The sequence below is a fragment of the Apodemus sylvaticus genome, chromosome 6 (assembly GCF_947179515.1).
Source record: "Apodemus sylvaticus chromosome 6, mApoSyl1.1, whole genome shotgun sequence".
In the NCBI taxonomy this organism is placed as follows: domain Eukaryota; kingdom Metazoa; phylum Chordata; class Mammalia; order Rodentia; family Muridae; genus Apodemus; species Apodemus sylvaticus.
Window position 1 is genome coordinate 49,520,692 of NC_067477.1, and position 25,167 is coordinate 49,545,858.

At 37.3% G+C, this 25,167-nt stretch overlaps 1 protein-coding gene across 1 annotated transcript in view; it reads left to right on the plus strand.

The window, feature by feature from the left end:
* Positions 1–12,184: 12,184 nt before the first annotated feature.
* C6H14orf39 (chromosome 6 C14orf39 homolog) overlaps positions 12,185–25,167 on the plus strand; it is a 43,310-nt gene continuing 30,327 nt past the window's right edge. The window contains exons 1-9 of the mRNA XM_052186720.1: positions 12,185–12,233; positions 12,325–12,381; positions 13,576–13,702; positions 15,653–15,742; positions 18,815–19,002; positions 19,093–19,135; positions 20,710–20,830; positions 22,468–22,565; positions 24,830–24,954. Of these exons, the coding sequence (XP_052042680.1) occupies positions 12,185–12,233; positions 12,325–12,381; positions 13,576–13,702; positions 15,653–15,742; positions 18,815–19,002; positions 19,093–19,135; positions 20,710–20,830; positions 22,468–22,565; positions 24,830–24,954 (898 nt within the window). The remainder of the gene's footprint in view (positions 12,234–12,324; positions 12,382–13,575; positions 13,703–15,652; positions 15,743–18,814; positions 19,003–19,092; positions 19,136–20,709; positions 20,831–22,467; positions 22,566–24,829; positions 24,955–25,167) is intronic.

Below are 25,167 nucleotides of genomic sequence, written 5' to 3' on the forward strand. Positions count from 1 at the left end.
GTGTTCATGGTGTGTGTGAGATGTGTGTATATTGTGTTAGTAATGTGTTAATAGTGTGTGAGTGTGTGTGATGTGTGTATATTGTGTTAGTAGTGTGTTAATGGTGTGTATGTGTGTGTGATGTGTGTATATTGTGTTAGTGGTGTGTTAATGGTGTGTGTGATGTGTGTATATTGTGTTAGTAGTGTGTTAATGGTGTGTGTGTGATGTGTGTATATTGTGTTTGTGGTGTGTTCATGGTGTGTGTGTGATGTGTGTATATTGTGTTAGTAGTGTGTTAATGGTGTGTGTGTGTGAGATGTGTGTATATTGTGTTTGTAGTGTGTTCATGGTGTGTGTGTGTATGTGATATGTGTATATTGTGTTAGTAATGTGTTAATGGTGTGTGTATGTGTGTGTGTGATGTGTGTATATTGTGTTAGTAATGTGTTAATGGTGTGTGTCTGTGTATCTTTTATAACGATAAAGAAGATTCTACTAGGGACCATCTGTGTAATCTAGGGTGTTTCTCCTTATAAGATCTTTAACTTGATCACTTGTCTTACCACATAAAGTCAGGTTCACAGACTCCAGGGGTGAGAAGGTGAATTTATCTTTGGCAACCTTCTTCTCTCCAGCAGATACACCCAAGTACCTGACCTGCATGCCGGTCTCAGATGTTTTGGAAGTAAATGGAAAGAATAGAATATTACAATTGATTGATTGAGAAATAGAAAAAAGTATTTTGGCTATGTTATTTTAAAAATGAATTATTTAATTTTATTTCAAATTATTCCATATGAAGATTGGGAAGAGCCCAATCAAAGATGAATTTTCACTAATTTCTTCATTTCATTTGAAATTGTGGATTTTCCATAGGAGAATAACTGATATGAAAAAACCAAAGTATTAGATTTATGTCATGGGATTAAATAAATGAGAGGAGATTCTGCCTCTCTTTGCATTTTCTATTCAAATGTAGACTCTTTAAGTACAATGCCCTTATAAGAAGAAATCTGCTGGTTATTTGTACTTTATTTCAGAAAGTTGTAATAGAACTTTTATTTTTTTTAAATGATAATATATGTAATTGGTCTGTTAATAAATCACCAAGGCTCAGAAGAATCTTGGGACAGAATTTTGAGTTAGTTCTTCAATACAATTTACATAATTTAATATAGAGCAGTGAGCTACTGCATTGGGTTTAGCAAAATCTCCCCTTAGCTGTGAGTCCATTATCCAGTCGTTCCTTTCCTTTCTTATTAGACGAGTCTAAACTATTATTCAAGCAAAAACTCTTCTATTACGACCTCGCCTTAAGACAGGTGGTGGTGCACACATTTAATCCTGGCACTTGGACTGCAGAGGCGAGCAGATCTCTGAGCTCTGGTGGCAGAGACGTCTGCTGGGGCACTTGGAGCAGCTGCTAAGGCTGTCCGTGCACAGCCACTGCATTTGTTCCGTGGTCTCCATCCTTCTCACAGTCACCTTGTACTAGTAACTCTTCACTAAGCCGTCTCTTCAGGCCCATCCCTTCTACAAATTCTTAACCCAACATACCACATAGCCGACTCTGGGAGAGGCTCTGCTTCCTTCTGAAACACCACCCAGGCCAGGCCTCCATCACCAACACTGCTCTCAACACTCTGGTCTTCTAAGCTCTCTGAGAACAGCCTGTTTAGGTCTGACCCACGATCATGAGCATCTTGAGGAGAAAAGGGCTTGTTTCATCTCACAGCTTACAATTCAACATGCACTTCAATGGAGCAATAGTGACATCAACCCACCCACAAAACTTTCGACCCAAAATTTATCCTGTCTACAAGAAATGCAGGCATGGGGGACAGAGCAGAGATTGAGGGAATGGCCAACCAATAGCGCGACCCACCCCATAGACAAGCGCCGATCCCTAACACTATTAATGATACTCTGGTATGCTTACAGACAGGAGCCTAGTATGGTTGTCCTCTGAAAGGCTCTACCCAGCAGCTAACTCAGAGAGATGCAGTCACCCACAGCCAAACAGTGGATTAAGCTTGGGGACTCTTATGGAACAGGAGGAAAGATTGAGGCCCTAAAGAGGGATAGGAACTCCACAGGAAGACCAACAGAGTCAACTAACCCAGACCCTTGGAGCTCCCAGAGTCTGAACCACCAAACAAAGAACATACAAAGATGGACCTAGGCCTCCATGCGCATATGCTGTAAATGTGCAGCTTGATCTTCATGTGGGTCCTGAACGGCTGGAGCAGGGGCTAGCCCAAAAGCTGTTGCCTGTATGTGGGATATGTTCTTTTAGCTGGGCTGCCTTGTCTGGACTCAGTGGGAGAGGAAGGAAGGAAGTGCCTAGTCTCACAGAGGTTTGAAGTGCTTGTGGAGAATAGCCAGGCAGACCTCCACTCACTCAGAGAAGGGGAGAGAGGATGGGGGAAGGATTGTGGGAGGGGGTGACTGAGAGAGAGGCAGTGAGTGGGATGTAAAATGAGTAAGTTAATAATGATGATGATGATGATGATGATGATGATGATGATATAATCCCTCACATTCATGCCCACAGGCCAGTCCAATATAGAATAAAGACAAAGCCCATTTTTAGGTTATTCTAGGTGGCATCTAGTTGACAATTAAAGTTGATTATTATGCTGAGATTTAGAATATCATTTAATATGATACAAGTAAGTAGAGAGATCTGAGAAGAAACAGGCTGATACCTAACCATAAACAAAAGCACTTGAACAGTGAAAGGATGAGATGGATTAGGTTGACATTAAGTGGTGTTTCCCTGAGATGGGTTAGGTTGACATTAAGTGGTGTTTCCCTGAAAAAAAAATCGTTCTGTTCCAGAGACAGGGACTCAAGTAAACAAACAAAGAAATAGTTTTGTTTTAATATCTAAATGCAAATTCTATCATACATACAAAAATCTTGGCACATTTTAAACCTGTTTTCCCCCCGTTAGCCTAACTTCAAGTCATGTAAATAAACTAGTCTTAGCAGGTCACATCATTAAATCTGCTATGCCTATGTTTCCTGTAAGAACAAGTCTTAGGAGAGTTGTGGGGCGTTTCTTCCCTTGGAAATGCTTGTAAATTGAATTGAGATTGAAGCCATTATGATAAACTATTTTAAAGCTGTCACTTATTTATAATGGCTACCAAAGTGGTGCCTGGTGTTGGGAGTTTGGAGAAACTGGCTTGTTCTTGAGGAGTTTATACAACAGTGGAAGACAGGAAATGTATGTAACAGTTATTCAAATACTTGAAACTTAGGTAATAGTTATACAAATAATTGAAACTGTGGTAATGACCATGAAGGATAAGGGCATGGTCTCAGAGCTTACTTACGCATGTGAGTTTACTTGTATGTATGAGTTTGTATCTGTATGTACACCTTCATGCCAGAAGGAGGCATCCCATTACAGATGGTTGTGAGCATAATATGGTTGCTGAGAATTGAACTCAGGACCTCTGGAAAAGCAGCTAATGTTCTTAACCACTGAGCCATCTCTTCAGCCCCTAAACCACAAGTTTATAATGCTATGATTGTAATACTTTAGCTAAGAGTTGGAGGTTGTGCGGATTATTCAGTGGAGAAAGATGGAGACTCCTAAGCTGAGGAGTTAACTAGAGACTGGATCAGTGGTGGAAGAGTGTGTTAAGAGCTGAAAGATTTGTAATACAGATGCATTGCAAAAAGACAAATGGATGGGCTGAACATGTGCCAAGATGCTGTGGAGAGATCAGATCACACAAGGACTAATGCATACATGTTCAATGGATTTAGTGACTGCTCGCTAGTTTTATGTCAGCTTGACACAAACTATAATATCTGAGAAGAGGGAACTCAGTTGAGAACGTACCTCCAGGAGATCAGGCTGTAAGCAGGCAAGACTTTAGGACATTTTCTTAATTAGTGACTGATGGGTAAGGGCCCAGCCCATTGTGGGTTGTCACTCCTGGGCTGGTGGTTCTGTGTTCTATACGAATGCAGGTTGAGCAAGCCAATAAGCAGCATCCCTCCATGGCTTCTGCATCAGCTCCTGCCTCCAAGTTCCTGTTTGAGTTCCTGCCTCAGCTTCCTTCAATTGACTGTTGTCTTGACTTGTTGTGGCCAGACTTACCATCCAAGGCAACTTTTTTTTTTTTGTTTTGTTTTGTTTGTTTTTTTTTGTTTTTTTTGGATTTGGTTTTTTTGAGACAGGGTTTCTCTGTGTAACCCTGGGTAACCCTGGCTGTCCTGGAGCTCACTCTGTAGACCAGGCTGGCCTCCGGAACTCAGAAATCTGCCTGCCTCTGCCTCCCAGAGTGCTGGGATTACAGGCGTGTGCCACCACCGCCCGGCTCCAAGGCAACTTTTATAAAGGACAACATTTACCTGGGGCTGGCTTACAAGTTCAGAGGTTCAGTTCATTATTATCAAGGTGGGAGGATGGTAGTATTCAGGCAGACATGGGGCTGGAGGAGTTGAGAGTTTTACATCTTCATCTAAAGGCAGACAGGAAAAGACTGGCTTCTAGGCAGCTAGGATGAGGGTCTTAAAGTCCATGCCCACAATGACACACTTTCTCCAACAAGGCTACATCTCCTAATGGAGCCACTCCCTGGGCCAAGCAGATTCAAACCACCACAGCTGTGATTGAGACATGTAAGTCAAATAAGCCATTCCTTCTCCAAGTTACTTTTGGTCATGGTGTTTTATCACAGTAATAGAAACCCTAAGACAGTGATAGAAAGTCATTTTATGTTTGTCAAGAACAAAGTTTATGTTGCAATGGAATTGGAAGGTAGATTTGAGTTTGTTGAGAAATAAGCCAGGAGACAGACAATGGGAACTTGAACTACTGTTTAGAAATGTGTTGGCTAGAGGCCGAGTAAATTGACTGTGGAGAAAGACTCTCCAGAAATCAATTTGAACAGCACTTTGTGTAGAAAACTATCTTTCAGGGGTGCTAAGGACAAAGAGAAAAGTCTCAGTTTTAGTGCAGCATGATGAAAAAGTAAAAAAGGAAAGAATAGCTGATTTATCCCTTCTGTAATGTCAAGATAGGGTGCATGGAGAGAGACTGTGTTGCTGGAGAGTGGGAGGTGGGAGGTAGAGTCATGAACCAGGTCAAGCAGAAAGCCCAGCACTGAGCTGTCCTGCAGCACTTGTCTCAGACCAGAGCCTTACAAATGGAGCCTCCAGGGCCCTGAGAGACTTATGACCAAAACCAGGCTACACACAGAGACTCCATCAACTGGTTGATACTTTAGGAAAGTCAGTGCAGGACATTATCTTGGAATCCACCACCAGGCTGGTAAATGCAGCATCTGGAAGATTCAGTGAGCCTTGGTCCCAGGCTAGATACTCATGATGGAGCCTGGGACCTGTCCGGTTCCAAAAATCACTTCTACAATGGTCAGGAAGATGATCTGTCTACTGAATACATTTAAATACATTTGATTACACATGCATGGGACAGGTGATGGTGGTGTTAGTGAAACTCAAGTGTGTGTGTGTGTATGTGTGCATGTGTGTTTGATAGTAACTAAGCTATGCACAAATGTGAATTTAAATGCAAGTAAATTGGTTTTTATATCACAGTAAGGTGATGCTTCTAGATATCTGCAATACAAACTGTAACAAAAAACCAAATAATATGATCTAAAAATATGTCAAGGACCTATGTAGGCATTTTGTTTTAAAAAGATATTTAATCATAATAGGTACATGGAAACAATGTCTAGCATTACTAATTATCAAGTAAATGAAGTCAAACCCATGAGATATTTATTGCCTCACATCTATTCAAATAGCTATGATTTTAAAAGGAAAGGTAATGGGTGCTGGTGATGATGTTTAGAAGATGCAGCATTATACACTATTGATGAAAATATTAATTAGTATAGCCATCATAGAAAATAATAATAAGATTCCTCAAAGATGTTGAAAGAGAGGAGCCTGCTGTGATTATACATGCCTGCAGTCTCAGTGCTGCAGAGGCTAAGGCTAAAGGATCTCATTCTAGATCAGTCTATTCTGCTAGCAAAACCTTGTTACATACATACATACATACATACATACATACATACATGCAGGCATGCATGCTGCACGAATACATGTATGCATAATACACATGTGCACACATACATACATGCACCATACATACATACATAAACACATACATACTTGAATACATACATGTGTGCACCATACATACATACACACATACATGCATACATATATGCATGGATAAATGCATGAATAAATAAGGGTGAACAGAATCCAGTGACCCTATTTCTGAGTATATATCATATAGCAAGGAGGTATCTGCATTCCCACAGTCACCACTGCATTGTCACAACAGCCAAATGTGTGGCATCAACCTAAGTCCACTGACTAAAGACAGGATAAAGTAAATGTAATATATGCATAACAAACAATATAGTGTTATTTAGTTTTGAAAAGGAGAAAGTCCTGTTACTTGTGACAATGTGCACGAAGCTGAAGGATTTTTTGAAAAGCAAATATACTAGGCACAGAAAGACAGACATTGCATGATCTCACTTGTCTGTAAATATATAAACGTTTCGCAGTAAGGGAAATGTAAATCAAAACAACTTTGAGATGCCACCTTGCCCCAGTCAGAATGGCAAAGATCAACAAAACAATCAATAATAAATGTGGGGGGCAGGGATGCCAGGAGCCCCAGTTACTGTTGGCAGGACTGCAAAACGGTGCAACCTGATGGGAATCTGTGAAAAGAATTCTCAAAACAGTAGAGAGAAATCTACCATATGGATCAGCTGTCCCACTCCTTGGCATATGCTCTAAGGACTCAACATTCTGCTCCACCGATACTCCCTCAGCCATGTTCACTGCTGCCCTCTTCCCATAGCTAGGAAATGGATGATTGAAATGTCCTTCTACTGATGAATGACAAAGGAACATGTAGTTCACACACATACACTATGGAATACTACTCAGCTGTAAAGAAAAATGAAATTATAAGCTTTGTAGGGAAATGGATAGAACTAGAAAAGGTCAGATTGAGTGAGGTAACCCAGAAAGATAAATGTCACCATTCTCTCTCCTTGGAAGTTCCTAGCTCCAAATGTTCAGGTGTAAATACAGAGCCTGAAGTAACTGCAGCCACCAGGAAAGTATGACAGGACCACTGCCAGAATGGGGGCGGGGCCGGTGGTCTGGGGTCAATAGGGAAGGGAATGGTAGGATGCAAAGGATCTGATTAGGAAAACAGAAAAAGAGAGCCCCTTTAGGGAGAGAAAGTACAGAAGTAGGGCATGGGGTAAAATCACAGTAAGGATGCTTCAAAAGGCACAAGGAATCATGTTAACTATCCACCCGAGAAAAGTCCTGCAGTACACGCAATTTTGTGTAGATGTGCATAAAAATGGTTTTTGTTTTGTTTTGTTTGTTTGTTTCTCCAGACAGGGTTTCTCTGTGTAGCCCTGGCTGTCCTAGAACTCACTCTGTAGACCAGGCTGGCCTCAAACTCAGAAATCCACCTGCCTCTGCCTCCCGAATGCTGAGATTAAAGGTGTGTGCCACGATGCCTGGCCCTACCTATATAGTTTTAATGAACCTTTCTCGTGTAGGGTGACAGTGGTTCCTCCAAGAGTCAAAGACCAGCCCCCTCCCCCTGCCACAAAAAAAGCCCAAATACCAGACACAAGAAGCCCACTTTTGAGTTGTGGGCCAGGACTGTCCCAAGAAATTTTCAAAACATAGCCTATTGTCATTGTCCTTGGTTGTCCCACAGAGGTAGAACATAAGCCCCTATTGTTGAAGACACCAGGCACTTCAGAATCAGGGTTCAGGGAACTCTGGGTTGCAGCTAACCTGATGACTCCTCCTGAGGGTGGGCTAGCTTTCATCATACCAGAATGTTCTGTGCAAGCCTTAAAAGGAGGGGGGCAACCAACAGTACTACCTAGCTATGACAACGATGTAACTTCACTTTTTTAAAATCCTATTTCTAATGAGGGTTCTTAAATCCTTTAACCTCCATTGTAGCCCATCACCCACCAGAGGTAGTAGAAAAGAAAGGATATGAGGGAAGTGCACCTTTTAAGAAAGGTTCTTTGGAGCAATTCCTGTCTGTGTTGTCTGAAAATCAGGTCACAGGTTAGCAGGCAGTGGCAGTTTGATCCACTCGCAAATGCACCTTCGAGGATACACCAGCAGTCCAGTTCCATAGAGTTGGATTAGTAACAGTAGTGACAGGACCTAGCAGAGACAGCTAGGCCTCAGCCTCAGAGGCCAGGAGGGCCCAAGAGGAACACCAGGAGAAGTTGTCAGCCATGCCTCTCTCAGGGAAGCAAAGATCAGGGAAGACATGAGACCCACAAGCATAGCACAGCTAGCTGTACCAGCAAGCCAAGCTCTGTCACTGCCATTCTGAGGAGTCCTATTTACACCCTGCAAACACCAATTGTCCTCCATGGGCCTCGCCTCAACACAGGTCTTGCCTCAGCATGTGCATCCAATCAGCCCGAGTCTGCAGAAGCAGATGCAGCAACAAACTGCAGCACACCACCAGAAGTTTTTTGGTGGGTTTGCTGCTATGGAGTCTAGACAAATGGAGTTCAACTACTCAGTGTAAGACGGACCAATACATGCATGTCATTAGCAAACAATCCTTTATCACATATCCTTTCAAATGCTTGCTTTAGCAGAACAACTCTCCTGTGTCTGCTTCAACCAAATGTTCCTTCATGAGTCTGCCTTAGTTTATCACCTGTGTCCACTTTAGCTAAATGTTCCTTCATTTGTTTGCCCCAGTAAAACACTATCCAACCAACTTTCCAAAGAACCCTTAAGTTTCCACCTCACACCTACGAACCACATCAGTGAACATCTCAGCACATAACCCTAAAGGTACAGCAGTGGCAAACTTAGCAGTAACCACCAGCTCTCTAATCAGACTTAAGACCTGGTCAACGCTGGGGGCTGGGGATATGCCTCAGCAATTAAGAGCACTGGCTGCTGCTCTTCCAGAGGTCCTGAGTTCAGTTCCCAGCAACCATACGGTGGCTCATAGCCATCTATAATAGGATCAATACCCTCTTTTGGAATGCAGTTGTACATGCAGACATTTCACTCATATACCTAAAATAAATAAATGATCTTTAAAAAAAAAAAACCCTCAACTCTACAAGAAGCAAACCATGTCTGGTACTGGAAACCCAGCTAACTACTAACTGCCAGTGAAGTCATAGGCATTGGAGGGGAACCTACAACCACACTTTTACCAAGCCAGCATAATTGCTAACAGCAATCTAACAATCTAAATATTCGTCCTTATGCCCACAGACAAGTATAGTCTTTACTCATCATCAAGGAAACTTCTCTTTGTAACAGAGACCACTACAGAAACCACAGCCAGTCAGTCCCAGTGCATACACATGTACGAAACACGTCTATATCCAAGGCTTAGAGAACATTGTGGAAGAGGGGGCAGAAAGACCGTAAGATCCAGAGACATGGGGCATTTGCTATGAGACTCTGTCTCTTAATAACGACTGCCCAAGCATGAGTCAAACAAGATGCCACCAAGAGACATGCCTAAGCAGACCAAGGGTGGTGGTTGGCAGCAACGGAGGCTGCTACAACTAAGGGATGCTGAGAGCGGGAGGAATAGTCTTCCCCAAATAGGAGCACACCACTTGGGTATCCAATACGAACTCATCGGCCCAGAAAACATACAAGTGATATTATATACATATACATATGCAATAACAATGAATGGGGGTCATGAATTTGAAAGAGAGCAAGGAGCTGGATATGGGAGGGTTGGAGGGGAAGAAAAGGAAGGAGCAATGATTATATTATAATCTCAAAAAGTGTTTTAAGAAGTTGCAATCGTAGAAGTAGAGGGCAGTTCAGAGGTGACTGAGGATTAGGAGAGATAGGAGATCGAGGTGGGGGCGTTTAAATCAGAGGGCATGTAATTTCAGCTAGGCAGGATGAATAAATTCTGGAAAACGGGTGTGTACCATGGTGACTATAGTCAGTACTGTATTTTGTACTTGACATCTGATAAGAGAGTAGGTCTTAAATGACCTCACCATCCACACAAATGATAATTGTGTGAGGTGGTGGATGTGCAACATACATTGATTTATTTTCAGTATTTTCTAATTATTATGGCTTGTGTATACTTTAGATGGCTTCCCTCAAGGCTTCCTGTGTTGGAATTTAATCCCCATTTTGAGATATTAAGGTGGTAGGCATTTAACCTGACTCTAGTGTTCAAAAGTGGGGACTTTGGGATGAGATTAGAATTAGATATGGTCACTAGAATGAGACCTTCATGACTGAATGCTGATCGATTGTAAAATGAAGATGAGGGGCCAGAAGAGACACAGTATACATGGTTGATTGATATCTTGTGGTGTGATGCCTTGCACTGCATTGGGACTTTACTGTTGAGAGAAACCAGATGTGGCCCCTTAGTCTTGGGCCTCAGGAAGAATGAGCCAAAATAAACCTCATTAAAACAAAGTTACTAGTCTGTAGTATTGTGTTATTAGCAACATACAGCGAATACACTAATATCTTCAAGATTATGTTATACTCTGCAAATGTATACTCATGAAGTATGAGCCAAAACAAACTTCATTTAAACAAAGTTACTAGTCTGTAGTATTGTGGTTTTTAGCAATAGACAGAGAATACATTAATACATTCAAGTTTCTATGTTAGCCACTGTGAATATATACTAATTTATTTGTAAGTTATACTTCTGTAAACCTGGAAACATAGATTCTCACATATGCAGAAAAAAGAATAAAATTTCTAAATTCTTGTATCATCAAAACTTATTAGCCTTGATGGCTTGGTATCATTAATAACAATGAGTGATATAACATGTTATAATAAAATTGATTATGTGCATGTGTATGTAATTTGAGATATTTGAGGAAAATGCTGGATGCTTGTTTTTTAAATTGAATTAATTTATGACACTTGTTGAGATGAATTAGGATGAAAATAGACCCACTTCCATTAGAAACATAAAACTGAGAAATGGTGTAGCTCAGTGAGTTCAGTCTCCATTACTAGCAGGTTAAAAATAAAAATAGACTCAATTTAGGGAATTCTCTATTATTTTTCTTCTGTATGTTCGCGTTGGATACACAGAGATCGTTTTTCTTGTGTTAACGTTAATATCCATGTTACTGCTGATTTTCAAAACATTTTGTTAGCGAGGCCTGGGCAGTGCTTGAACACCAGCCTTAAGAAAGCCATAATTTCCTTTCGGCACTGCTTTCGCATCCAGCACCCATTTTGAGATTTTTGAAGGCTTCACCTGGGAAAGGCTTCATTACAACAACCCAGTGCGCCCTGTCAACACGATCTCGCGAGATCTGTGGCTGAGCACGTGGTGGTGCGCGGGGTCTCCCAGGGCCGGGGCCAAAGGGCTCAGACTCTTAAAGCTCAGCCGGTCAGGTGGCCTTCCCAGAAGCCCGCGCTGGGGACCCCGGGGAGAGCGTGCACCGCCGACGTCCGGGGATCCGGAGGGACCTGTTCGGTGGGCCAGGCGCGGAGGGGACGCTGGTGGAAGAGCGGTCTGCGGAGAGGGCGGCGGGCGGGTCTGAGGAGGCGGAGGCGGTGTCGCTCCCACAGAGCCACGTGCCAGGGCCGAGGGACCAGGGCCTCCACAGAGGGGAGCGTCTGCCGGAAGGAGGGAGTGAATTCCCGCCTCGGATGCAGGACAGGAGCCAGGATGCGAAACCAGCGTCGGGCGGGCGGGTCTAGGACTGATCTGTGGAAAACCTTACAAACCAAAAGAAAGCAAACACATGGTGGTCAATTCAAACGCGTCAGATCGCGCCATTTCTCTAGGGTCCCGTCCACGGAGGACTTTTAAGAATTCCCCTACAGTTGACACGGACGTTTTGGAATATATCGTAAGAAATCTTAGTCATTCAAGAACTCCCTGCAGTACCCTATACAAACAGTCACGAAGGAAAACTTCCAGAATTTTCCGCCATGCAGAACCCTTTGAGAGGCCACCCAGTTGTTTCTCTGGGCTCTGGAAGCGCTGGCTGGGAATCCAGCAGATAATTGGAAGAGACTCCCTTCTCCCCACGGCTTAATCCACCTACCACTATTTTCCTTTTAGGAATGCTATATTTGAAAGGTTTTTACTTTATATTTGTATGGCTTCTGAAATTTTTATTATTTTGCAGTGTCCAAGATGAATGATAACCTGTTTGCCAGTTTGGACAGGCTTTTGTTAGAATTTGGTAGGTATAAAATGAAAACAAAGAAGAAATAGTAATTTGTATTAACACTTGACATTTAACCATGAAGGAAACTCACAAATGTTTATTTTAGTTTTCCAGTATGAGCAAGACATAAGTAATAAAGAAGATACGATTCAAAGAATTAATAGTAAGTAGTTATGCATGAAATAAATGTTTTAGTATTTTAGCTTTATTTTATATAGCAAGATGTATAATTACATTGATTAGGGGAACTTAGGGGTTGTTTGTGTATGAGAGGGAGACATTTCTTTTGAGTAACAATGAGCTATTTATTTTAGGAGTGAATAGTTGAAACAGTGCTGCAACAATGTTTGTATTCAACATCATTTTGTAAAGAATTTCTCAGAAATAATCCCTTATATATAGCTCAAAGACCTTTTTTTCCCTTTCAAGTAAGAGTCATTTCAAATATTGGAATTTTTTTCTAGAAATAATAAAAATCAGAGGTTGGCAAGTGGCACATTTTCAGGAAGAATGATTATGAAAAATAATAAGTAAAATAGTAGGGTAAATTAAATTAAAATGGTTTGGTTCTAATTTTAGTTTTGAAAACAGAACTGTTAACTTTTTAGTGTTCTCAGTGTTCTTTAGTATTCTAAAAACCGTTATTCTTCTGAAATAAAAAAGAAGATAGTATATTAATAAATTATTTCAGAGCTGGAGAGATGGTTTGGTAGGTAAAAGCACTTGTTGCTCTTGTAGAAGACTCAGGTTCAGTTCCCAGCACCCACATGGTGATTCACAACTTCCTGTAATTCCAGTTTCAAGGAATCTGACTCTTCCATGGACACTAATGCCATGGACACTAGGCACACACATAGTACACATGTATACAGTCAGGCACACTCATACACATGAATTTTTTAAAAAATATTCCAATTTAAAAATTGAATCTTTTATATTTAATGAGTAACAAATGTGTTGGTGTATTTCATAACTGATGTGCAATGGATGAAATTTCACATTTGTCAAAAACACTTTGGTAGTATTATTAATGTACTTTCTATTAATGTGATACAGTACTACAACGTCACAAGATAGATTAGTTTTAAATGCCATCTAATTTAACCCTTATTGTTAAAGATAAGGGGGAAGGGATATTTGTTTTTAGAGTCTTCTGTTATTTTTAGCTTCTGGATCTAGGAATAGGCCTTTGGTTCTTTTGATTTTTAGTGTAAATGCCTGTCTCTCTGGCTTCTCTTCTTTTCTATTTTCTGATTCTTCTCCTTTTATGTATATTGGCATATACTTTTGTTTTTCTGGTATATTTATTTTGAACTTATAATTTCTAGTTAAATAAAACAAACATTTTCTTTTTCAGAATGCCTTGAAAGTATTAAAGAAAACAAAGCAAATGTTTCTAAGATATGTGAAGCTATTAAAAAAATAGATGAGGACATTGCTTTTTACTGTAAACACAGTAAAGAAATCAAAGACAGCTGTAGTAAGTAAGTATTTGGAGAAATGAACATCCATTAATTATCATTTGATCTTTTTACTTAAGGTTTTAGCGTTTATAGTATAAAAATGTTGAATTGGGACTGTAGCTCAATGGTAGAACACCTGCCTAACATGTCCAAGGCCCTGTTTTTGATTACCACAAACAGACAAGCAAAAATCCTATTTTAAAGTAACAGTGTTCTCTGTCCTCCTCCTCTTCCCCTTCCTTCCCTTGTCTTCCTCTTTCTCCTCTTTTTTTCCTCCCCTGGGAATTGAACCCAAGGCCTTGTACATTTTTCTCTCCCACTGAACTAACCCCCACCTCCCAAGTTAGTATCCATATTAGCAAATAAGTCAGATTGCCTAGTTATGTGGCATTGCAAAGGGACTTACAGAAGATTCCACAGAAATAAGGGTTATAAGATCTCACTAATTCAGATCTACTTAATCTAAATACAGAATTTTGTAAACTAACAGTGTTGGCACATGCTTGGGCACATCCTAGCACTTGGGAGATACAGATAGAAGAATCAGAAATTCAAGGTATCCTCAGCTACATAGAGAGTTCCAGGACAGGTTGGGATATATGAGATCCTGTCTATGTAAAAACAAACAGATGATTTTGAGTATGAGCCTGGTGTGTAAAATTGCTATTAAATAAACTCAAAGTAATTTTGGTCTTGGGCTTTTCAAGGTCTTAGATTTATGTAAGAATTTACCCTAGGGAATAGAGGTGGCCGAGCAGTTAAGAGCACTAACTGCTCTTGCAGAGGCCTGGGATTCAGTTGCCAGTACCCACATGGTGGAGCACAACTGGCTGTAATTCCAATCCCAGAGGATCCAGTGCTTTCTCTGACCACCATAGGTACTTCATGCATTTGGTACACAGACTGATAAGCAGGCAAAACACCCATAGACATAAAAAAAAAATCAACCTAAAATTTTCAAGATAGAAGAGTTTTTTTTTTTAAAAAAAAAATTGTATCTTTGGATTTATTCACTCAAATCTTTTTGGTTGCAATTTAATTGGGTTTCTTGTTTAAATTTTTAACTATCAGAAAACACTAAATAAAAGCAAATTTAATATCCAACATTAAGGGTTTCATTAATTTAGGTACATACTTATTACTAAACATTTGACCATCACTGAAATTATGACATGTATATTGACATGGAAAGAAGTTAACAGTAATGATGACTAATGCTGGAGTACTAATTCAAGAACATTAATAGAATATGTAATACTTATGCCATAGAGGTGTATAATTCAACCTGTGCTTTTCTAGTAATGAGAGCTAATTTTATGCAAAATTTAAAAAATGTTATGAGTATGTGAATGCTGATAGTGGTGATGATAGAATATAACCATATTTTTTTAATGTGAACTCATTTTCTTTAGGAAGAGAAAGATGTAGATTAAATGATTTTTATGTTCTGTATAAATTAATGCTGGAAATTAATATAGTGGAAATTATTCCTTAACCAGCTTTTCCCAAAATAACCATAGAGACCTTTTAATATTTCAAAGCTTAGGCCTTAGCTGGGCAGACTCTCAACTAGCTCATTTAAATTAACCCAACCACCTAGCCCCATCTAGGCGCATGGTTAGCTATACCTCCCAGACCTATAATTAATGTCTGTCTCCTCTGATATCTCCTGGGGAAAAACTTTCCTTCTTCTTCTCAGAGATTTTTTCTCCTTCCCAGGAAGTCTGCCTTCCACTTCCTGCCCAGCTAATTGGTCATTGGGTTTTTATTAAAGCCTATCAGAGAATGGCATAGGCAGGAGTAAGGAAGGACAGAGACACAGCTTCACATAGCATACCCCAACAGAAAGATTCATTGTTCTTTAAATGATTACATTCTTTTTTTGTTCTTATACTCATCCCATTATATTCATTTTTACACTATCAATTTGTCATTTTGAGAAAGTAATCACAACTATAATTCTTTTCATAGCTGGAAGCCAACATGTGATGTTTTTCATAAACATGAAGATTATATAAAAAACCAACTTACTGCTTACCAAGAAACCAATGAGAAAGACAAGTACAGTAATTTATATATTGTATCAGTTCCATAAATTTGTGTTATCAGCATGTTGTTTAAGAATGATAATTGAAAATGTTGCAAGTTTGTATTCTGAGAGAGTTTTAAGTAAACAGATTTAGTGTACCATTCTAAGTCTGTCTATTATAAATTTCCATTTGATTTTTTTGTTTAGATATTTTCTCAGATATAAACTACTCAGCAGCAAGTATTATAGCAGAATCCTTCAAATAATGATCTTTATAGGAAATCATGTAAAGCAATACTAATATGTAGAAATAACTCATAAAAAGTTGGGGATATTGACTGTTTTGCAATGCTGGAAATTATAGTACAATAATTGGGTGATTGATAATATGATTAGATTAGCATGCAAATGGTACTTATTATGGCATGTTCACACATGCGTGTCATACCTTGCTGTCATTTACATCCTTTCCTCATTACTCTCCTCTACACTCCTCTCAAACCTCAAGCCCCCTCTCTTACATTTTAAACCATTATTTTTTCATCTCCCTTAAGATCTATTCCTCTTCTCTCACCTCTTCCTCCTTTCTAATTTTGTTAGATATACACAAACACACAAACACATATAAATTAAAAAATACATTATACATGTAAGAAAATATACAGACCTTTCAAAGATGGACTATAATAGAAGTAGTGGTGAATGTTGTAGATTTAGACTTACTGCTGTCAGAATTCATGAAAATGTACAAGATTTCTCAAGGAAATGTATGGAGCAAAAGCAGGAGTATGATAGTTTGAGTGAGAATGGCCCCCAAAAGCTCATGTTTGAATACTTAGTGGACTGTTTGGGAAGGATTAGGAGCTTAGCCTTGTCAGAGGAGGTGTGTCACTAGGGGTGGACTTTGAGGTTTCAAAAGCCCATACCATTCCCAGTTAGCTTTCTTTCTCTGCCTTGTGCTTGTGAACTCTCAGCTACTGTCCAGGACCTTGTTTTGCTGGTTGTTTGCATAATGGTTATGGACACTAACCTGGAACTCTAAGTCTCCTATAAATTTTTTTGTCTATAAATTGCCTTGGTTATGGTGTCTTTTCAAAGCAATAGAAAAGTTACTTAGAGGAGGAAGCTAGAGTGTATCATCTGAAGGCAGAAAATGGAAAAGGAAGACTATCAAGATATCATTTATGGACACTGCTTTATTCTCCAAAGAATTTGAAATGGCTTATAGAACAATAGATGGATTTTAGAATCAAGGCTTCCAGGGAGTGAGAATAATGTAGGAAATCTTTGATGGAGTTAGAAATTCATACGAGGTGATCCTGAATATCTTATTGAGTATAGGTGTAGTTTAGACTTTGAAATTCCTAATAATCAAGGCATTATAGAAATGTGATCAGGTTGGGACTCACATCATTTATTAAAAAAGCAGTTCAGTTGCCTAAGACAAGTAGATTTTCCTGATGTTTCAAAGAAATTTTTTCCCTGTGTTTTCAAAAAGAAGAACAAAGAATGGAATAATTAAAATTATGTGTGAATGTGCATGCATATGAATGTGTGCATATGCCAACTGTAATTCATTGTCATTTAAGATTTTTAAAAAGAATTATTTGTTTGTTTGTTTATTTATTTAATATGTATGGGTATTGGCCTGCAAAGTATGTCTGGTGTCTCTGGAAGCTCAAATCTTCCAGAGTTGGGATTATAGGGAGCTGTGAAGTGTCATGTGGGTCCTGGGAATTGAACCTGGATCCTTGGAAGAACAGCAGAGTTTTTAGCTGCTGAGCTGTCTCTGTAGCCCTCATTTAAGGGTTTGTTTGTTTAAGTGTGTGTTTATTGTAACACACTATAACACACATATATATATTGTTTAATATATAAACATATATAGTTTTTATATATATTTATATATAGTGTTTATTGTAAATAACTTCTCAAGTTAAACTGAGGTACTTGAGTGGAAACAGTTGTTTTCTAAACCAGTCACATAGATCATTTGAATTGTTGACTCAAAATCAGACTTTTAAAAAATAAATAAAATCATGCACCAGCCATTTTGCCTTCCTTCTTCCTTTCATTTTCTAGATGTGGTTTTACCATCAACTACCTTTCAAACTTTAAATCCTTTAGTGTCAGTCTACTAATTACTTACCCCTAATCTTCTATTCTTGTCCAAGCATTCATGAAAACTACTATTACTAGTAATAGGTGAGATGATTCTTCTAGGATGATAACTTAGGGAAGTTATATGGTTGGCTAAATTATGTGGATTATATTAGAAGAGTGGTCATACATATATATTATTAATGATATGGATATATGCTAATATCTCATGGTATGTTAGCTTTCTTAGAGGTATCCTCTTCCTTAAAAGTATCCCTCTAAGACTATTTTCACAAGTACAAGTGATGAGTGATTAACTAGCAAATATACAGTTTGAAAAGGAGCTTATTTATAGGCTCAGTTTCAGTATCTTGTTAAATAAGACAGAGCTTAGTAATTATGTCTATGGACATGACAGGAAACCACAGTCATAAACAGAAGCTATGGTTGCCTGCACACTATTGAGCCAGTCAGCATTGTAGCATGGAGTAAGAAGGGGATTCATTTGCCCCATCTACAACTAAGGAGCTATGGATAGTTTATGGCTTCTATGGGTTCTGGAGAGTCTGTTTTCTTTAAGCATGTAGCTTCTGGTAGGTTGAACATGCTCCAGTGTATGCCCCCACACCCAGAAATACATGGATAGCACAAATTGGAGTTGATGTGCTAGTAATTATTAAAAAGAAGACACAGAGTTGTGGGTGGTGAGAAGGTGGGGATAGATCTGGGTAGAGTTCAAGATTAATAAGATCATTGCATTGCATAAAATTCTCAAAGAATGGCATTAAAATGGCAGGAATGGATGGTAAATTGAAGAGGGTTAAGAAGTGCAGTGACTAACTGAGGGAATAAAACAGGTTCAGTGGAAGAGTAAAGTAGAGTTTGAAGAACAGAGTATTGAAAGAAGTAAAAATGAGTAAATGCCATTTGTGCTTTTGACAGACTTAATAAATGATATTTGCTAAGTTTGTAGATTTCTAAATACTTTCTTTTAATTTTAACAGAAAGATGTATCATGATTATATATGTCAGTATGAAGATGTTTTGAAACAATATCAACTAAAATACTCAGAAACACGTTTTTCATGTAAATATTATGAGAAGAAAAAAGAACATGAAGAAATTAAAAATAGAGTGTTGGCATGTACTGAACAACTACAATTGAATGAAACTATTCTTATGAAATTTCTAGGTATTAACATTTTTATTATATACTCTTTGGTTACAGCATTTTTACACTGAAAAAAGTATAATCATTTTCAATTACAAATTTGTTTTACAGTGCCTGCTCCTTTCCCAACTCTTACTAAATGGACACTTTACATGTATCCACAACAGATTTCACTTATAATTTTATTAGATAAGTATAATTTATGTTTTTAATTGTTACTGTGTTTTCATGTTGAGAATCTCATGTACTTGCTTTTCAGTTTAAGTCAGTTCTTAAAGATTACTCTAAAAGTTTTCTGGGGTTAGTTTTCATGTATGCCATGTGATCATAAGCAAGCAATTTAACAGAATGAAATGATATAGGCATCTGACTTTAAAGTGGCTTTCAAATTATGAAAAGTTTTATATTTATCTTTTAAAACATTCCAGATCAATTGATTATTAATTTTTTTAGAATATAATGAAGTAAGAAAGTTTGTCATAAGTATTCATTTTGAAATGTATTGAAGAATTGAAGAAAGCAGGCAGTAGAGGCATTAAAAGAGTAGCTTAGGTTGGAATGGGGACAAAACAAATGCATGGATAAAGAAGACAGACAAACAGAAAGAATGCAGTTTAGCATGGGAAATAGACACAGAAATAAATCTGATAAGTACTACTATAATAGATAGTTAAGTAATTCTTAAGTGGTTTAAGGCTCACCTGTTTGTCAGAGAGATCTTCCCTGATGATGAACTTAAAACTTTAATCTTCTTTCAGCCTTTCGAATCCTTACATGCTTTCTTAGCAGATTATAATTCCGCTGTTTGTGCTGTCTTCTTTATCCATGCATTTTGTTCCCATTCCATCCTAAGCCATTCGGTTTTAGACTATTTTTTTATTTGATGTGCATTAAATTCTCAGTGGTAAGGGTCAGAGATTGGTAGGTACTTTAAGATACAGCCAGAGTTTAAGGAGTTGGATATGATTTGGGATGACACACAAAATTTGAATGACAAAGAAAAGTAGATGGTAGGAAGAGTCAAAAATTAGGGATTAAGTATTTATGTGTAAAACTTAAAATACTTCTAGTAATAACGCTTGATAGAACATTCATAGGATACTTGGTGTTGTAGCATGCAAATCATATATGTTATAAGGCAAGATAGGAAAGGAATAATAGTTTCTTAAGAAATTTATTCACAATTTATTATTCTACTCGGTTCTTAGTTCTAAGTGTACAGTAACTTAGGAAATTGTATTATTTAATAACAGCATAGGATGTCTATTAGTAACTAAAGAATTACTCTGTAAATATAAATCCAGTTAAAGCAGAATATCCAGATGGATACTCTTTTCTGTTATACAGGATATATTGATGAACATTATGGATAAACAAAAATAAATTGAGTGGATTTTTCAAGTGGTCTGGGATAAATAAATGATAGGAATTTAATTTGTACTTGAGCTTATTAATGTTTTATTAGCTATGCTAAATAACAGGATGAACCTACATAGAAAAAAATCAGATTGCTATCTTGTAAAAATATTTTATTGAAAGAAAAATTATAATAAGTATTCTTTATAGAATGTTATATTTTTAAGTTCATCAATATACTAAGGTAAACTAATTATATTAGTCATATTTTTGTTTTCAGATTTGCTTTTTTAGAACATACATATAAATAGTAAATATTAACTACATAATAAATGTAAAATTTATTTCATGCGTGTTCCTTAACATAAAAAGAGTTAATTTGAGATACAAAACACAAGATATTCTTAAATGTGCCAACAATTTTACCAAAAGATCATTTGAATTGGAGAAAGAAGCAGATGATATGGAAATAGAAATTAATTCTTTAAATAAGGTATATATTTTATGTTTTAATATATTGTTAATGTATAAATACAATGTTAGTCTACAGTCTTAGAAGAGGTTTTTTAAAGATTTATTTATTTATTTATTTAATGCATGAGCATGCCAGAAGAGAGCATCAGATCTCATTACAGATGGTTGTGAGCCAATATGTGGTTGCTGGGAATTGAACACAGGACCTCTGGAAGAGCAGACAGAGGCATCTCTCCAACTCAGAAAAGCTGTTTTTAAAGACAGTTTAAATATGGAGAAAGGCTCTTTTTTTTTCTTTTTAAATTGACTAAGGAAAACTAATTAGTCATATTTTTGTTTTCAGATACCTTTTTTGTTGTTGTTGTTGTTGTTGTTTTGTATTTCAAGATAGGGTTTCTCTGTGTAGCCCTGACTGTCCTGGAACACACTCTGTAGACCAGGCTGGCCTCGAACTCAGAAATCTTCCTGCCTCTGCTTCCTGAGTGCTGGGATTAAAGGCATGCGCCACCACCGCCCTCAGATACCAATTATTAATATTGCTTTTGTAGAACATACATGTAAATAGTAAATATCAACCACATAATAAATGTAAAATTTATTTCATGTCTGTTCCTTAACGGATAAAGCCAAAATGAAGCCAAAATGTATTTCAGGTTCTGAATATAATTAACTCTTTGTTTGGGTAATAATTTGGAGTTATTTGAGGTCTGAGGAAAGAAAATGAAGAAAGAACAAGATTTAAGTTAGTCATAAGATTTGATTTATTTTGTTTGTTGAAGGATCAAATGTAGGCAACTGTGCTTATTAAACAAATGCATCACTGAGTACACCCTCAGCCAGACTTTAAAGAATAACAGTGTCTTTGAAAGAGGGAGCATAATAATAAATAGGTTAGAGATTTAATCTGGAAAAACTTGTAGTTTGTAATATTTAAAAAGCTAGGGTAAAAATAACAGTTTTTTTAGGATTTTTCTGGAATATATTTTAGTATCCTTGAATTGTGAGGTTTTTTTATTGGAAAAACTATGTATTTTATTTATATGAATATTTTTTCTACATGTATATGCACTAAGTGAATGCCTGATGCCTGTGGAGGTAAGAAAAAAAAACCATCAGATTTTCTAGGACTGGAGTTATAGATGGTTGTAAGCCACCATGTACATGCTGGGGACCAAACCTGGGTCCCCTGTAAGAGTAGCAAGTGACCATTAGCCATCTCTCCAGCCATTGCATGGCAGTTTTTGGTAAATACTACAAAAAATAAAAATCTAAGTTTATAGAAAAATTTTATTTATTAGTTAAGAGAAATATATATCTGACTGCTCTAAAGGTAATGTGTGTGTGTGTGTGTGTGTGTGTGTGTGTGTGTGTACATTGAGGCCAGAGATCAGCATTGGTGTCTTCATCAATTCTGTCTCTTCTATCGCCACCTTCCCAGTACTGGGTTTACAGGCTCATAACCTTATACCTGGCTTGTATGTGGGCACTGAACATTGAAGTGAGGTCCTTAAGCTTTCAGAGCAAGCACCTTACCCACTAAGTTATCTCTCTTTAAATGCCAGGCAATGCTTCTACCACAGTCTTCTAAGTGCTAAGGATTGAAAGTATGAGTCATTATGAAGCTAAGTATTTTGTTTTTCTCATTTTTCTTTTTAGCAGATGGCAAGACTTTTTGAAAGTAAAAAATGTACAGAAGCTCTAGATGAAAAGAACAAAAATAAAGAAAAGAGAAAAGAATTTGAAGAGAGGGATAGGTAAACTTTAAAACTGAATTTTATGTTAACAGATATTCTGCATCTAAAATTTTTGAGTCTGTCCCTGATATAATTTTATGCATGATTTTTTCTATTAATTTTTATGAAATTGTTTTTTAAATGTTATGAATTAATATTCCAAACTGCTTGTTGCTTAAGACCAAATAGTCATACAGTAAAAAATAGGATAACAGCAGCACATCTGTTCTAGAACTTATCAGAGTGTAAAATCTAGCCAGTTTCTGTGGTAGTACCACAGCGGTTACAAACCAGGTTAAAAAATAGAGAAGTAGTGTCACTTGACTAGTGACCAGTATGACTGGTTCCTCCTTTATCACAGAGGAAGATGAGACTTTTCCAAATCTATACCATAATGTGTTTTCATTTATCCTTGTGGAGATAATATAAGTCATCACGGAGGCATTAAAAATATAATAATTTTACATAGTATTATGGGAGAGAAAAATACATGGATTATTGTTCCTGGTTCTAATCCACTTTCTTCTTTTGGGTTTTGCATATAACCTACTTTTGTTTGTTTGTTTTGAGACAGGGTTTGTGTAAGTAACCTTAGCCATCCTAGAACTTGTGTAGTTCAGGCTGGCCTCAAACTTACAGAGATCTACTTCTGCCTCTCAAGTGCTGGGATTAATAACATGTGCCACCACCACCCAGCTTTTTGTTTGTTCTTAAGTTTCGCTCCCCAGACTCTATTACATTTTCCTGATTTTTTTCTAACATACTCTCCACCTGAGTTAATTTCTCTGATCTTACTTTTTTGGAACTATTGATGCATCCACTTCTACATAATACCTCATGACACTGTCATTAATTTTATGAAGAAATTGATTGGGAGGTATGTAAAATATATGTGCTTTTATTTTATAGCTACCTGAGGATTAAAAATTTTTTGTATATTATAAGGAACTTATATAACTACTTAGCCATTTTTTACTCAGTATATACTATTTACCATTCATGTTTTTGCTTACCACAGTTTGTTACCCATTTGTGGTCTAAAAAAATCACACGGTAAATTACAGAAATGTACAAACTGAACACCACTCTGAACTGAGCAACATTCATGCTGTTCCTTCCCACATAAAATGTGAATCTTTTTTTTGTCCAGCGAGTCAGTGTTTTATACATTCTTGGTTGCTTAGTATCCATCTCAGTTATCATATCAACTCTACTGATATCATATTGTATATGCTCAGGGTAACCTTTATTTTAAAATGGCTTGTACATATAAGAGTAGCAATGCTGGACTGGGGAGATGGCTCAGCAGTTAAGGGCACTGACTGCTCTTCCAGATGACCTGGGTTCAAATCCCAGCACCCACATGGCAGCTCACAACTATCTATAACAAGATCTAACAATCTCACATAGACATAGTGCAGACAAAACACCAGTGTACATAAAGGTAAATTTTTTTAAAAAAGATAAAAAACAGTAGCAATACTGGCAATTATGATATGCCAGAGTGATACTAAAAGGGTTTTCTTTAAGAGGTAGTTCCCAACTTACAGAAAACAACGATATAATTTGGTTCTGTGATACCAAATTTATCTGTGAAACTCTGTAGAAGGAAGAAATAAGTATCACTTTTACTGTCATACCTTAATGTAGAAGTTAGGAAAAGTGTATAATAAGTTCTTCTTTATAATGGAAAAGACATTTAGTGTGTATACGCTTCTGTGTGTAGGAAAAAGATAAAATGTATATATATTTTATGTTTAGGCATCCATTGAGAGTTGGGGGTCATAGAATGTATCTTCTGTTTACAAAAGAAGAATAATGTGTTTTTAACAGTTTATACTCATATAATTTAGAAAAAACTCAGGGAAGTTATTCTTACAGTAAAAAGGTTAAAAGACACATTTATCTTTTGACTATATTGCTCTAATAATTTTTGTATTCATGATAGTTGATTTGTTTAAAAATAAATGTTTTAAAATTTGAAGTATTCTGAAATCTAGAACACATCATTTGTAGTGAAAGTGTTTAAAATTGTTTTTATCTTTGTTAAGTGGTTATGTTTAAAAGGAAGGGTATGGTATATTGAGAAGAGCGCTGGGCTTAGTCAGGACAGTGCTGGTACTACTTATTACCAAGTAATTTAGTAATAGTGATTAATTCTTAAGATTAAACCTGTAAACCTAGTATTATGATCTGCAAAAATGAAGGTGTTTAACATTATAATATTCTGGGTTTAAATTTTAATCTTTATATAGCTAATAGTGAATGTAAACTCTTCTCTTCAGAATTTTTGAAAAAGATGAGCAAGTATCAAACAAAAGCTCTCAAAATAGCCAGTTGTTACTGCCATGTGAGTCGCGGAATTTTGTAAGACTAATAAATATGAATTCTTCAGAACCAAGAGTTACAGGTACAGAATCTGTTTATCATTCAGAAGCTTCATTTTTTCTTGACAGAGAGGAAATAGTAATTTTAGTTATCACTTGACATAAGCAAGGACAAAATACTGAAGGCCTGTAGACATGGGAAAGTGCCACTTTAACTTTGAGAACAAAAAAGATAGAACTTGTTGTCTTAGTCAGGGTTTCTATTTCTGCATAAACATCATGACCAAGAAGCAAGT